Source organism: Myotis myotis, unplaced genomic scaffold (assembly GCF_014108235.1).
Source record: "Myotis myotis isolate mMyoMyo1 unplaced genomic scaffold, mMyoMyo1.p scaffold_m19_p_11, whole genome shotgun sequence".
Lineage (NCBI taxonomy): Eukaryota > Metazoa > Chordata > Mammalia > Chiroptera > Vespertilionidae > Myotis > Myotis myotis.
This window is the reverse complement of record NW_023416315.1, coordinates 54,879,148-54,894,979: the sequence shown is the minus strand read 5'-3', so window position 1 is coordinate 54,894,979 and position 15,832 is coordinate 54,879,148. Positions and strand designations below refer to the sequence as shown.

The 15,832-nt window shown below is 43.1% G+C and overlaps 2 protein-coding genes across 3 annotated transcripts in view; one reads left to right on the top strand and one right to left on the bottom strand.

Annotated features, from left to right (window-relative positions):
- KIAA1549 (KIAA1549 ortholog) overlaps positions 1–15,832 on the bottom strand; it is a 129,800-nt gene that overhangs the window by 60,356 nt on the left and 53,612 nt on the right. For both annotated transcript variants that reach the window (XM_036329004.1, XM_036329006.1), the window contains exons 3-8: positions 11,735–11,823; positions 10,523–10,700; positions 8,859–8,989; positions 6,322–6,505; positions 5,126–5,185; positions 3,561–3,709 (exon numbers count right to left, since the gene is read on the bottom strand). In XM_036329004.1, coding sequence (XP_036184897.1) covers positions 3,561–3,709; positions 5,126–5,185; positions 6,322–6,505; positions 8,859–8,989; positions 10,523–10,700; positions 11,735–11,823 — 791 coding nt within the window. The remainder of the gene's footprint in view (positions 1–3,560; positions 3,710–5,125; positions 5,186–6,321; positions 6,506–8,858; positions 8,990–10,522; positions 10,701–11,734; positions 11,824–15,832) is intronic.
- On the top strand, positions 1,175–1,381 carry LOC118666631 (guanine nucleotide-binding protein G(I)/G(S)/G(O) subunit gamma-5-like). The gene has a single exon (XM_036329078.1). It carries the CDS (start codon positions 1,175–1,177, stop codon positions 1,379–1,381), a length of 207 nt encoding a protein of 68 aa, XP_036184971.1.

Sequence of the window (15,832 nt, the reverse complement as noted above, 5' to 3'; positions counted from 1 at the left end):
ACCTTACATGTTCTTACCACACACACATACACAAAAGTAACTGTGAGCAATGGGTGTATTAACTAACTAACCTTACTGCGGTAATCATTTCGCAATACGTACTTATGTCACATCATTACATTGCACCCCTTAAACTTACACAATGTCCTACGTCAACTGTATCTCAATCAAGCTGGAAAAAAAATCTCATAAATACATAATTTGCCGGATTAAATAGTACTTTGATTTGTTCCAAAATCTGTATCTCTCTGGTGTTCAGGGTAGTCCTTTACATTAGCACTTCAGAAATTGGTACATTTGATAGGTCACAGTTTCACATAAATAGAGTTTTCTATTCTGTGCTATTTCTCTTATTAATATGCAACAATTCTATTGCACATTCAGACTCCAGGAGGACGCTGACTGGTGTTCTGAGTAAGTGATCCACCGTGACTCCGAGCCCTCTATTTCAGACACGCAATTAGAACCTTTCGTCTCTGCACCTGCTACTGGCAAAAGAGCTGCCACTTTTCTAGCCACGTGTGCAGGGCTGTAACGCTGCCTTGCACTCCAGACACGGCTGCTAGACTCCCTCACCACTGGAAACTTCTGGCCAATCAACAACTTCATGATTTCACTGCGAACACCTTCTTATATAAAGATCCTTAACAACACGGATCCAAACCCTCATCCCTGGAGAAACCGTTCTTTATGCCTCTCCATCCTGAGATGTGCTCATCGGTCCTGCCCTCTGGTGTTTCTAGGCCAGTTCCCTGACCACTTCTGTTCCCTAATCACCTACTCCTGTCCCTGAGTGGTATTAATTTTTTATTAGTCTTCAGGATGACTATTAACAAAGGGCTACTAAAAAGCAAGTCTACTGGGGAGAGGGAGTGGTTGGAGGGGGTGTCAATCGGGGAAAAAGGAGACATATGTAATACTTTAACCAATAAAAATTTTAAAAAAAAAATAAAAAGCAAGTCAATCACAGTCAGGAAAAGCTCATTCCAGCATCTCTTTGGGTGACCTCTTATCAGACTCCTAGCAGGAATCCATGCAACCACGGTGTGACAGAGTCATCATTTTGGGCAACATTTTCAATTTCATTTTTAAAATTATTTCTGCTGCCCCGCCATCTGGCCCCCGCAGACCTGCGACCCGCTACCAACCAATCTGCCCGGCGCTCGCATGCACCATGTCTGGTTCCTCCAGTGTCACCGCTATGAAGAAAGTGGTTCAACAGCTCTGGCTGGAGGCTGGAGGCTGGGCTCAACGCATGAAGGTTTCCCAGGCAGCTGCAGATCTGAAACAATTCTGTCTGCAGAATGCTGACCTCCCGCTGACTGGAGTATCTTCAAGTACCAATCCCTTCAGACCCCAGAAAGCTTGTTCCTTCTTGTAGTAAAATGAATTTTGAAGGCGTTCTAAACCACTTTTCTTGAACTGGTGAGTAGTCAGAGAGCTAAATCTGAAGCCTGTATAAAAAGCTTACCCTATAACATGTTTCATACTACACAAACTTCTGCTTTTGTTAGTCCTTAACATCTACCTCTCTGAATTTTCATGAATTTCTATTTCACAAGAATGATTATTTTATATACACTGGCAGCAGCATACAAATAAAATACTTAGTATAAAAAATTATTTTCTGATTAAAATCACAAGTTCACTATAGAAATTACATGTTCATTGGAGAAATTTCGAAAAGCACGAAGGAAAATATATAATGAATAAAATGAAAATCACCTCAAATTCAACCAAAGAAAATCACTGTAAATATTTTGGCATATTTCCTTCCATTAATTTTTTCATGGATTTTACGTTAACATTTGGATTAAACTGCATACATTCTTTTACAGCCTCTCTTTAAGATTTTTCTATATTGCTCACTAACTTAAAAAAATGACAATGGCTGCACTATATTCCAACATATAAAAGGTCACGACAATTTATTTACCCATTCCCCAGATGCTGGACATTTAGATTGTTTTAATACTTTCACTTTTACAAACATGTCTGAAGGGTCCTGTGCTCTGCACTTAAGTCCTTGTCTCAAATGCAGATGAGAAGCAGGGCACGGTTTCTAAGCAACCCATCAGATGGCACCGTTACCATGGGGTAGTTTGGTTAATGTTCACAAATCCAATATTCCTTATGGAGCCTTCCAATCTAATGTAGCACCTCATCATGTCATCTGATGGTGCTTTATAACTGCATTATGTGCATTTATTAACCTCTACCCAGACCTTGAGTTCTGTGAAGCCAAGGCTACTGAATAAGGCCAACCTTTTATAATTTATTTTCATTTTTATTTATTTTATATTCATATATATTTGTTTTATAGTTATATTAATTACCATAATATTACTCTCAATTTTTATTAGTTTTTAAGTTCCTCTGTATTTTTTTTTTTAATCCTCACCCAAGGATATTTTTCCATTTTTTTTTTTTTAATACATCCCTATTTATTTCAGAGAGGAAGGGAGAGGCAGAGAGAGATAGAAACATCAATGATGAGAGGGAATTATTGATTGGCTACCCCCTGCATGTTGGTCCGAGCCCGCAATGCAGGCATGTGCCCTTGACCAGAATCAAACCGGGGACCCTTAGGTCCGCAAGCCAACGCTCTATCCACTGAGCCAAACCGACTAGGGCAAGTTCCTCTGTATTCTATTGCATCCAGCAAAGGAACTATTTTAGAAACCTAACCACCACCTCTGTGGGAGGGGAAATAAAGAGCAATGCTTACAGGGGAAACCTGGTGAAAGAGTTGGGGGCAATGATGCTAGCTCTAGGCCAACAATCCCCCACCAACACAAGCATCAGTTCTCCATTCTTCTCTCTAGTGCTCCTAAACCATCAACCTCCCCACCCCGACATGTCTGGGTCCCACCCTGGTTTCCTGTCTGGAATGCCACAGTTCTAAATATCCCATTTTCCTAGCTCTACAAGCAGCAGTTGTTAAAGGAAAAATCCAAAATAACATTAATGCACATTGAGATGGAATATACCTCAGCCCCAACCTCCAACTCACTGTGAGCCTGTGCACTTTAAAATGGGTCACTTTTTGACTCAAATGAATCTGTCATTTGTAACCTCTCTGCCAAGTTACAGGGTGAAGAACATTTGAGCAATGTGAGACAACCGGGGGGGGGGGGGGGGGGCAGAAGGAGGAGCTAGAATAGAGGGCAGAACATTTTCCTCTTTCCGATCTCTTATGGCCTGTTCCCGATGAATGGTTCTCTCTACGATGCTATGAGTAACATTACCATTCTACAACTGATTACATTCTGGGTATTAAAAAATTATTTTTTGAAAAATAAGGTCATCTGATGGCATGACAATCCACTAACACAATTCTTCCACTGTGCTCCCCATAACGTCCATTCCTGTACCGACCACTTACTGAGGGCTCAGGAAATATTTGTCTAAGACTCTAGTTGAACTGAAATGCTACCCCATTCAGGTGCCACCTTACTATAGCAATCCACCTCAGTCAGAATTTTCTCCTTTGCATGAAAACACGGGACAGTGTTAGCCTGCTCTCTCTCCTCCCCTCCTCCTCTGGCCTCCATGGGTACCTGCACCACGCTGTTCCCGGCAGCCACGGTGGCCCTTCTCCACATCCGCCTCCGGGTGGAAACCTCGCTCAGCAGCTGGGCCAGTTTGCGCTCCATCTCAGCTTGAAACACTTCATTCTGGAGCTGCTTCTCAACGACGCCCAGGAGCACTACATTTAAATGGAAACACACACAGGCCCCTCAGTGAGTTAGCGGGGGCAGAAAAAACGGGTGAGTGTATAAGAGAAAGTAGCATAGGGTTACTGTAGAATGCCAATCCCTAGAGCAGCGATTTTCAACCTTTTTCATCTCATGGCACACATAAACTAATTACTAAAATTCTGCAATATGGCAATCTGAAAAGATAATTAGTATAATTTTGATTCATTCACACCGGATCGTTATTGTTGTGTTGGCTGCTGTCAGTTTTTTACTTGACAATTTAAGGGAAAAGAGGTCAGTGCCCCTAACTAAATAGCATGGGTGCTGCAGGTTTTAAAAATTCTTGCGACGCCCAGGTTGAAAATCGCTGCCCTTGAGAGGAGACATTAAAAAGGGGGAAAACGAGGGAGAATCCCGGAAGTGCTGCCCACGAGTCTTGTCTACAGTTCCCAGCTCCACGTGCTACAAGGGCTGGTGGCCAGAAGTCCCAGAAACACAGCAATGCACAGGGGCTTGGCGGCTAAGAGGGCCTGCACAAGATCAAACATTTTGCACTTATTTTCAAGATTTCTGGAAATGGTTTAAGTTCATATCTTGTCTCATAAATTGACTCAAGATAAGGTGCCTGTCTTCAGACATCTGCTGTAAACAAGATTATCTAAGCAGACAATCTGCCAGATTTTCTGTTCAGCCAGCACTGGCTCAAATCCCCTGAGACAGGACCAGGGGCAAGTCACTGAACCGCTAGGAAAACTATCTGGAAAATGAGGCCACGGTACCAGGCAGAGGTGGGGCCTTTCCATGGAATGTTGTATGTGAAGCAAGAAGGACTAGCAGGTACGGGAACACAAAATGGTGACTGTCACCACCTATGTGCTTCCTCCCATGACTAGCTCCTCACAGTGCTGCTCACACACCGGGCACCAATGAGCAGCTTACTACCTCTTACACTTTTGTATAACCAGGTGAGGAAGTCTCATTTGGCAATGCCATAGCTGTAAATATCTGACCCAGGTCTCCAAGACTTTTAAAAAGGCTTCTTATTTGCTCACCAAGTTACCTTCCTTGTCCTTATAAAACCAAACAAATAAGGCTTTTAGAGAAAGAAAGAAAAAAACAAAAAAGATCCTTGCTTCAGAACCTCATCCTATTCTGGGTCAGAATACTGTCAATTCCGGTTAGACTGCCCTGGACTTGATATATGAATTTTAGAGGGAGCCAACCCTTTTTGGGCCATAACTCAGTGGGACACGTTCCACAGTCAAATCTGAATCCCTTTCTCATTCATTCTTTGCCAAGAATTTAAGGTACACTTTGCCCTGAATTTAGGACTGAGAAACAGGAAAGGCAGTATCATTCTTAATATCCCTGCACAGACTTCTTCTTATTACAGTTCCCAAAATATGGTGTCACATTACACATACCTGTTCTTACCCACGAGGACTTCAACAACTGAGACAGGTTGAGCTGCGGGTACTGGAAGGCTATAAAAAGGAAAGGGTTAGGGAAGGAGACCAATCTGTAAAAAACATGCTTGCCACAGTCAGAAAGGAAACACCGGGTAAGTCACAAGGGACTGCCTTTCCTATGTGATTGAGCACTAAATATGGAAGAAGAAAATGCCCGACTGGTGTGAAGGTGTGGACAGTGAGCAGTCTCGGAGCACATTAGTTTCACGGGGAAAGAGGGACAAAATGAAATGAAGGGCTTGCTCCAGTGACATCGTGGGACACCGCGTCCCAGGATCACCCGCACCATCCCCTTGAAAAGCCATTGCTCCAGAGCAGTGAGTTTTCACACTGTGTTCCTCAGGGCCCTGGGTTTCCCAGCAGTGACTCCGGGCCAAGCGACCCTTGTCGGGCTTGCATGGGACGGGCCTATCATCCAGCGTATTATTTTACCCCCATCGTCACACACACAGCTGAAAGTTGCTCGATGTAAATAACGATTATGTCCCTGTCTACTGCTTCACTTGACAAGTTATCCTTTAGCATTTAATTAACAGTACACTAAATACAGGAAGAATCACTAGACCATTTGGCTGTTCCATTTTGATTTTTTTTTTGGCCTGACTTCAACTCTGGAATCTACTGCTTTTTTTGTTTTGGAAGTAAATGTCTCTTCCACTCCCAACCCCCTCCATTTGCACTGTGAATCTAATTGCCAGGAAGAAAAGTTTTGTTTGTTTAAGTCTCACTCTTTTGGGGGTCTAGTTTTATGGGCTTTGACAAATGCATAGAGTCATGTAACCACCACCACAATAAAGATGTAGAACAATCTCATCATCCTCCCCCCCAAATTGCCTCCTGCTACCCTTTTTGTGATCTAGCTTTCCTCCCACCCTCATCCCTGGCAACCAGAGATCTGTTCTCCACCCTCTTTTCACCTTTGCAGAACTGGCCTAATCTTTAATAGCACCCATTCCTCTCAACAGAGAAAAAAACCGAGGCCCAGGGTGAGGAGGGCTCTGGAGGCCCACCCTGGCTTGATTCTGAGACGTTCCAAAGGTATCTGGTTTATATTCTGGATTTCGGCTAAACATTTCATTTGAGAAAAAGCGGGCCACCAACAAAAGGCTCACAGCAGCATTCCCAGCGCCGGCCAGGAGAGCAGTACTCACGTTCGGCGATCTGGAGCACCGGGTACCCCAGATAGAAACTGAACTCCACCACACTCAGGTTCCTGAGCAGCTCGCTCACTTGCGTCCCATTCCAGAACCCCTGTGTGCCTTTAACAGCAAAGACGATGTTCACGGGGCCCCGGCGAGGCGCCACCCTGGGAGAGCCCACAGTGATATTCAAGATCTGAAAGAAGGAAGTCAAAAGCAGTTTCTATAATAAATGAAAACAGACCGCTGAAAGCTTGACTATAATTTCTCTCGTCGATTTTTTTCTCCCCAAAAAGAGGGAACATTTTTGGCCCTAGCCATGTGGCTCAGTTGGTTGGAGCATTGTCCTGTACACCAAAAGGTTGCAGGTTCAATTCCTGGTCGAGGCACACATACCTAGGCTGTGGGTTCAATCCCCAGTAGGGGGCGTGTACAGGAGGCAACTGAGTGATGTTTCTCTCTCACCTCTCTCATCCATCCATCTCTCTCTCTCTCTCTCTCTCTCTCTCTCTCTCTCTCTCTCTCTCTCTCTCTCTCTCCCCCCCCCCCGTCCACCCCCGCCCAAATCAATAAACATATCCTTGGATGAGGGTTTAAAAAAAAAGAGGGAACATTTTTAAAGGAAGAGTAACGGGTTTCAATGTCCTGGTTCCCTTTTGCAATACTTTAAATCCTCAGGATAGTGAAAACGTTTTTTACATTAAGTGATGAACTGAGCACATGTATGTATAGCCCCTTCCCCTCCCCCTCCCATCCTAGAGCCCACAGAAAGAACAGTAAAGCTGAACAAAGAAGTGTAAGTCCATAACGGCACTGAGAATGGAAGAAAACCTGAGATTCTGTCAAATTTCTGGAAAATGGAGAGGATGGGATCATGCTGATATAAACCAGAACGGAGTGACCAAGACCCAGAACACACACAGGCTCAGGCTCCACAGTTGGGATCCAGAAGAACCCAGAGTCTGCTGCCATAATTAATTAAAGGCTGTGTGCCCAGGAGCCCAGTCCATTTCCTCCCTCCTCTTTCCTTTCTAATAGCCACACCCAGGACAACACAGAGATGCTAATAGCAGCCACGTCTCCCCCAAAATAGCTCAAAGCACTGCTCCCTAAGGACAATGAGCTCCCTGCCTGAGAAGACCGAGAGATTTTACCCATGGTCAGAACCCTAAGCAAGGGTCAGTAGTGTTCACAAGAGACAAAGAAGGAGAGACAATGAAAGAAAAAGCAGCTCTGCCTTGAAAAATACAAACACACTCCATCCCCGGGCACAACTTCCTTTTCTTGCACTGGTGGCAGGGGTCCCAGTCTGCTGTCTCTGACCACTCATGGCCCCAGAGAGAAGCCCACCACCAACAGAGTCTGCCCAGTGCCCAGTGTTCCACTGAATCTCCCATCAGGACACAAGGGTGACAGAGAAACAAACCCAACAGCGGAAGGGGAAAGCCAAATGAGCTGCCAAAATTAACCACCTGCTCCTTCATTCCAACACCAACCAACCAATGGTCTCCAGGCATTTACAGAAAACCGATAGCACGAAAGCAAAGAGCCAAGATTGACACAGTACAATGGCTGCAAAGAAAATAAAGATAACCCAGCAAACAGAAGACAACTTTATTTTAAAAATATATTTGTACTGATTTCAGAGAGGAAGGAGGAGAGAGGGAGAGAGGGAGAGAGGGAGGGGGAGAGAGAGAAACATCAGTGATGAGAGAGAATAATAAATCGGATCGAGCCCACAACCCAGGCATGTGCCCTGACCGGGAATGGAACCCAAAGACAACTTTTAAAAAACACTAATGTTCTCAGAGACTTTCAAGGTGACATTATATCCTCATATGAGAGAATCCTGAATCACTGCAGGAAAGGCTGAAATAAAAAAATTTTATGAAGGAGCAGAGAACAATGAAAAAGTGATGGCTGAAAGAAAATTCAATAGAGAGATTGAGTAACATAATAAACACAATTGAAGAGTAAATGAATGACCTGGAGGACAAAGTTTAGAAAATCTGTAAAAATAGGGAATTATAAAAGAGATTAAAAACATAAGAGGTATGAAAAGTGAACCCAGGAGCACCAAAATCTATTTAATACGAATTCCAGAACGAGAACACAAAGAAGATGGAGGAAAAAACATCAAAGAAATATAAAAATATCAGCAGTTTCCATATAATACATACAACACCTGTTCTTTGATCAGTAGCTAGCCTCTCTGTTTGTAAGGGAAGCACTGCCTTCCTGGTATGCCACAATAGGGAACAACAGTTTATTTAGGCATTACCCCCACTGGATATGCTACAGGTTGATATGGTTCCTTTTTAAAACATTCTTGAATCTCCTGCATATACTCATCTCTCCTCAGCTCACCAGATCTGAGCTCCCTGGTTATGCTACTCCAATGTCAAGAAAAGAGATCAACTCAGATCCACGTGAATGGAATTCCCTCCACTGGAGCGAATTAACAAGGGTTAAGTGCAGCTCCAACGAAACATAAAACTAGCCTCTTTAAAGACTAAAGCACCTTGTTCTGCATCCAGTGCTGTTCTCACCTGCACCGTGAGGTTATACGTGCCCTGGTGGTGTTTCCTCACTTCGGAGAGCGCTATCATCAGGCCTTTCTCAATGCGCTGGGTGAAGTTGCAGAAGCCAGTATCCACGCTCGGAGGCACAAACTGAAGGACTGAAAGAAATCACAGGCCCATGAACGAGGCATTTTTTTAGTATCAAGGAGTAAGGAGAGGGAGAAACAGTATCTAAATCAACTAATTCATCCATAAACAGGGTTAAGTTCTACGATGTGTTATTTTTTTTTTTAATATATTTTATTGATTTTTTCCAGAGAGGAAGGGAGAGGGATAGAGAGTCAGAAACATCGATGAGAGAGAAACATCGATCAGCTGCCTCCTGCACACCCCCTACTGGGGATGTGCCTGCAACCAAGGTACATGCCCTTGACCGGAATCGAACCTGGGACTTTTCAGTCCACAGGCCGACGCTCTATCCACTGAGCCAAACCGGTTAGGGCAGATGTGTTATTTTTTATGTATATGTCATGGAACTGCAAAAAGCCATCTCTGCTACAAACGAAAATATGCAATGTGAAGGTGACGTTATCATTTTTAAATGAGAAAATATTTAACAACTGACTGAAACATTTCAAAATATATATGAATTAGAGATGAATTCTTAAGTATTTATGGGAAAATGACATGCTATCTGGAATTGCTTTAAAACACTCTACCTTCCTCAAAAAAATGTATGGGAGATAGAGGAAACAAAATTGGGAAAATGTTGATAATTTCTTAAGCTTAGTGATGGTCATATGTGGGCTTAATATGTTATTCTATTTTTTGTATGTTTGAAAAATGTCCACAATAAAAAGTTAGACATGATAGTAAAGAATTACTGTGAACTTTGGGGAGTGTGACAATGATATTGACAGATATATGTATATGATGTATATATGTATGTATGGATACATGTATGTGTGTATGTATATGTATTTATGTATATATGTTTAATAATCCTTCTCTTTTCGAGACATGGGCTGAAAGATTTATGAATGAGATGATATGATGTCATAATAAAATAATGTGAGATAGTCTCAAGACTGATCCATGTTGTCACAAATGGCAGTATTTCAGAAATAAGTCAGACAGAAAAAGTCAAGAACCATGGTTTCACTCATATGGATATAAAACTGAAAGCAACAAATCAACAAACAAGAAGAACAGATAAACAAAATTCATAGACACAGACAACAGCATGGCAGTTACCAGAGGGAAAGGGGGGTTGGAGAGTAGCAAAGGATAAAGGGGTGATGGATGGAGATTTGATTTTGGGTGGTAGGCACACAATGCAATATATAGATAATATATCACAGAATTGTACATTCGAAACTTATCATTTTATTAGCAAATGTCGCCCCAATAAATTTAATGAAAAAACAAACAAAATAATGTGAGAGGAGGGGATGTAAATGGGAGTGTGGATGTAACAAGGAGTTGAAAATTGTTGAAACCGTATGAGAGGTGCAAGGGGTTCATTAAACTATTCTGTGTACTTTTGTATATGCTAGAAATTTTCCGTAATAATAGTTTTGAAAATTTAAATAAATTTTTAAAAATCTTCCCCAAATTAAAAAAAAAAAAACTTCTAAAAAAAAAGTAAAATTCTATTTACAAGTCAAAACAATTATGGACAGTGTGCTCACCCGTTTGAACTTGGAACCTGGACTCCGGCACAAGGAAGGAAGGTTTCACAGCCAGGATTAAAGGAGTTTGGTCGCGTACAAGTTTACTGTTTATAAGCACGTTTATGACTGATATTGCCGTGTAAACGAAAGGACCAGATGTTACCAGAAAAGTGAAGTCAGCGAATAGTTCATAAACCTATGAAAATAAAGAAGACAAAAGATAATAATTATCAAATTATCTAACCAAATTACCATCAACCACATGTACAGGAAATTGTACTGAACAGAAAAAATAATAAAGTAATGTAAAAAAATAAATAGCTGGTCTTAAACGAAGGGCTAGTGCTTCACAGACATTCAAAATTTTATTTTAGTAATTACTTTTGCACATCTGCTATCCTTCTCAAAAATAGCACAAAATTACAAGAGCAAGGACAACGAGAAAGAATAGCCAGCAATATGAACTGAATAAGGAGTTATGGAGAATTCAAAGTGTTTGCTGTGTTAACCCACATATAAAGAAATAGTTATCCTATTGAGCAGTGTTGTCCAAAAGAAATATGTGAGCCCCATATGCAATTGTAAAGCTTCTAGGAGCCACATTAAAAAAACATAGAAAGAGGTGAAATTAATTTTAAAGACATTTTACTTAACCCAAGACATCTGACATATCGTTTCAATGTAAATTATTAGTGAGATATTTTACGTTCCTTTTTTCACTAAGTCTTTAAAATCCCATGGTATTTGGCACTGACAGTCCACCTCAATTCAGACAGCCCCATTTCATTTGCTCAGTAGCCACATGTGGCTCGTGGCTCCCACTGGGAAGGTGAGGGGTCTCAGTGTGGCATCAGAGCTCAAGAGGGGAGAGGAGGCATTAGCACAGTACCCACCATAAGACATCTGGCAATTTACCTCTGTCTCACTGAATGTACAGAAACGTGGATAGGCACTCTCTCTAAAATCTAATTTAAACTCTACTCCCAGTCCTTTCATGTAAATCAAGAGAAGCACAATCGTTAGGGTCATCACCCCAAACTCTGGTCTTGGAGCCCCTTTGTTCCAACTCTGCCAATACAACCCTCTAATTGGGCCAGGATTAGTCCATTAGAGGGATACGTTGGCAGAGGTGGGGAAGGGAGGAAAGAGCGGAAAGAGAACGGTCCACGACCACTGTAACGCTGCCTTCACCGGGGCTCCGGCGTCAGCCTCTCCGCCACAGGGACTCACCTTGAGCTCCACGGCGCGGTTGAAGTGAATCCTCAGCACCTCCTTGATGGACGTAATGATGTACTCCTGCACGGCTCTTCTGGCCAGCACTGCAGAACGAAGCCAAAACCCACACCAGGTTAGTGTCATCCCCCTGCTGGGCCCCAGGCAGAGCCAGTGCTGTGCCAAAGCGTGGTAGTGGCTCCAAAAGTCGTTTTGTAAATAAGGCCCCGACGAGGAAAGAACACAGTGGACCTTGAAGGCACCTCCAGGTCACCAGGTCAACCATGCACAGCATCAGCTCGACATGCTAAGAAAACCCTCCACTCCTTGCCTCCGTGGGTGAGACCAGGAATCAGACTCTGTGGCCCAGCCGGGGGCAGAGAGCATGGAGGTCTCATGTTCAACAAGAGTCGAGTTCCTTCAGCATCTCATAAACGTCCTAACAAAACGACGTTATTCAAGGTGCTGTTATATTACTCTGAATAGTCCCCATGACCCACCACCATATCCTCCATCTTCTCAAATTAATCAGAGTAAGATCTAAAACTGCAACATTGGGATATGAGTGCAATAATCTTGGGGAAAAAGGATTATCAACCAAGACCTTAGGGTGTCTCCAAATTCCTCAGAGCCATTAGAGATGAGAAAGAGCTCCTGAGGAGGCCTGGGGTGGGCCACCCCTGGGTGAGAAGGGCAGCCTCACCCCAGACTGGATACGTGTGGTCAGTGTCTTCCTACGAGTCCATCGTGAACCCATGGAGATTACTCTTACTTTTATTACAGAGCTCTCTAACAAGAACCCTTCCAGAGGACAAAGAATCACCTCAACCCTCTTTTTCTCTGATACGTAATTACAAGAAAACAAACAAAAAACCCAGGTTCAAATCTAAATGAAGATCCTAAATGAGAGGACACTTTCTGTGAGTTACAATTATCACTGAGAGCGAAAGACGGCACTTATCTCCACTTAAAAAATACCACGTCGCCATAACCGGTTTGGCTCAGTGGATAGAGCGTCGGCCTACGGACTGAAGGGTCCCGGGTTCGATTCTGGTCAAGGGCATGTACCTTGGTTGTGGGCACATCTCCAGTAGAGAGTGTGCAGGAGGCAGCTGATCAATGTTTCTCTCTCATCGATGTTTCTAACTATCTCTCTCCCTTCCTCTCTGTAAAAAATCAATAAAATATATTAAAAAAAAATACCACGTAACAGAGTGGACACTTCTGCACAACTCTGCACATTTACTACAACGGTTCAAGTGTACATTTACAATGCGTGAATTTTACACTATTAAAAATACATGCATCCCTGCCCAGCCTGTGTGGTCCAGTGGTTGAGGGTCAACCTATAAACCAGGAGGTCACACTTTGATTCCTGGTCAGGGCACATGCCCAGGTTGCAGGCTCAATCTCCTGTAGGGGGCGTGCAGGAGGCAGCTGATCAATGATTCTCTCATCATTGATGTTTCTTTCTCTCTCTCCCTCTCCCCCTCCTCTCTTTGAAGTCAATAAAAACTTTTCTTAAAAAAAAAATACATGGATCCCTAACAAAGGACATCAAACTCATTAAATGTATGTCATATGTGAAAGTTAATCCATGCTACATATATTTGATATTCTTAGCGGTATTTCTAAAATGGTTTCTAATTATCTGTAGAATAATAAGTTCTGAAAGATACAGGAGAAGTATCATAAATTTCATAGAATCCGAGAGATAAATAAGCTTTCAGTAGTTATTTTATTTTATTTTTTTAGTAAATTTTTATTGTTCAGATTATTACATTTGTTCCTCTTTTTTTCCCCCCATAGCTCCCCTCCACCCAGTTCCTGCCCCACCCTCTGCCCTTACCCCCCTACTGTCCTCATCCCTAGGTGCACAATTTTTGTCCAGTCTCTTCCCGCATCTCCCACACCCCTTTCCCCACCAAGAATAGTGAGTCCATTCCCTTTCTATGTCCCTGATTCTATTATAATCAACAGTTCATTCTGTTCATCAGATTATTTATTCACTTGATTCTTAGATTCACTTGTTGATAGATGCATATTTGTTGTTCATAATTAGTATCTTTACCTTTTTCTTCTTCTTCCTCTTCTTAAAGGATACCTTTCAGCATTTCATATAATCCTGGTTTGGTGGTGATGAACTCCTTTAGCTTTTCCTTATCTGTGAAGCTCTTTATCTGACCTTCAATTCTGAATGATAGCTTTGCTGGATAAAGTAATCTTGGTTGTAGGTTCTTGGTATTCATCACTTTGAATATTTCTTGCCACTCCCTTCTGGCCTGCATAGTTTCTGTTGAGAAATCAGCTGACAGTCGTATGGGTACTCCCTTGTAGGTAACTGAGTTTCTTTCTCTTGCTGCTTTTAAGATTCTCTCTTTGTCTTTTGCTCTTGGCATTTTAATGATGGTGTGTCTTGGTGTGGTCCTCTTTGGATTCCTTTTGTTTGGGGTTCTCTGCGCTTCCTGGACTTGTAAGTCTATTTCTTTCACCAGGTGGGGGAAGTTTTCTGTCATTATTTCTTCAAATAGGTTTTCAATATCTTGGTCTCTCTCATCTTCTGGCACCCCTATAATTCTGATGTTGGTACGCTTGAAGCTGTCCCAGAGGCTCCTTACACTATCTTCGTATTTTCGGATTCTTTTTTCATTTTGCTTTTCTGGTTGGGTGTTTTTCCTTCTTCGCATTTCAAATCTTTGCCTTGATTCTTGCGCTCCTCTGGTCTGCTGTTGGGAGTCTGTATAATATTCGTTATTTCAGTCCATGTATGCTTAATTTCTAGTTGGTTCTTTATCACAACATCGAGGGTCTCATTAGATTTCTTGAGGATCTCAATAACTTTATCGGCGGCTTCTAGACAGTTCTTGAGAGACCTTAAAAGTGTGGTTCTGAACTCAATATCCTCCATTGACAGTTTTGTCCTGTTTCTTTGTCTCCGCATTTTTTATGCTTTCTTGGTGCACCCCCTAGTGGTCTTTGTGTGCAGTCTTGTTGTAGTTAAGCCTTGATTGTTGTAGTTAATACTGGGGGGATTTGACCTCCAGGCCAACTGGCTGTGAGAATCAGCTGTGTCTGCAGTGGGAAAACTTCTGTCCTCTAGGGAGGTGCTAATCTAGCCTTTGCTTGAGACTATCTGGCAAATGGCTCTGTGCAGGGCTTGGGCGGGGCGGGTCGCACGGGATCAACACAGCGGGTGGAGGGAGCAGTTATGGCTGCTCTCAGTCCCGTCCCCAGAGGCTCTGCCTCTCAGAGTCCCAGCAACCGCTGCAAACCTCGGAGAGAAAGCTGCCCTCGCGTTCTGACCAATGCCAGACAGTCCCGCTTCTCCCGTTTGAGTCTGGGTCCCTAGAGACTCGCCCAGAACTGGAGCGCAGAATCTGAGACTCCCTCCCGATTGAAAACGACAACCACGCCCTCAGCTACCAGCCCGCTCCGCGCGTACCTCCGCACCTTTGTATTTTCTGCACTGCGCCTCCTCTGAGTCTCGTATGCTGTTCTCTTTCCTTCTAGTTGAAGAATTTCCCCTCAGCCAGTCTTCCTGTGGTTCTGGGCAATGTCCGTTCGGTCTTTTAGTTGTATTTGTGAAGTGGTTGTTCGAGGCAGCTAACTCCGGTGTTTACCTATGCCGCCATCTTGGTTTTCTCCTTATGCAGCTGCTTAAGTCACAGTAGTTATTTTAATAAGCTCCTTGTAACTGTCTACTTTGTGGCTACTGTGCAACAATTTTGTAGGAAGGAAGGAAAGTATCATGTCTATTAGAAACTCTTCTCTCTCTCCTCTAGAGGGCTGGAGTCCCGAAAATGAAAGTTCACCACTTTGTCCCAACCTCCTTTCCCGCCTTATCACCTCCGTCTAATTACCAGCCAAACTGAATGTCCTTGGGCTGTCCGACCTCTCTCCGCGTTCACACTCTCAACCTGGAGGACACTTCCTTCCATCTGCAGGTGACAGCCTTTCACTCATCTTTGAACGCGACCTCCAGTTCACAGTCTTCCACACCCGTCCCTGATTATCCCAAACAGTCACTCTTCTACAACTCTGCCTCGGCCATTCCCAACACAGCTGCCCAGGAAACACAGCTCAGCATCCACCCCACTGGACGCTAAGCACCTTGTG

What these genes read in the sequence shown, in the direction of transcription:
- LOC118666631 (XM_036329078.1), top strand. Translation starts at nt 1,175, where the DNA reads ATGTCTGGTTCCTCCAGTGTCACCGCTATGAAGAAAGTGGTTCAACAG.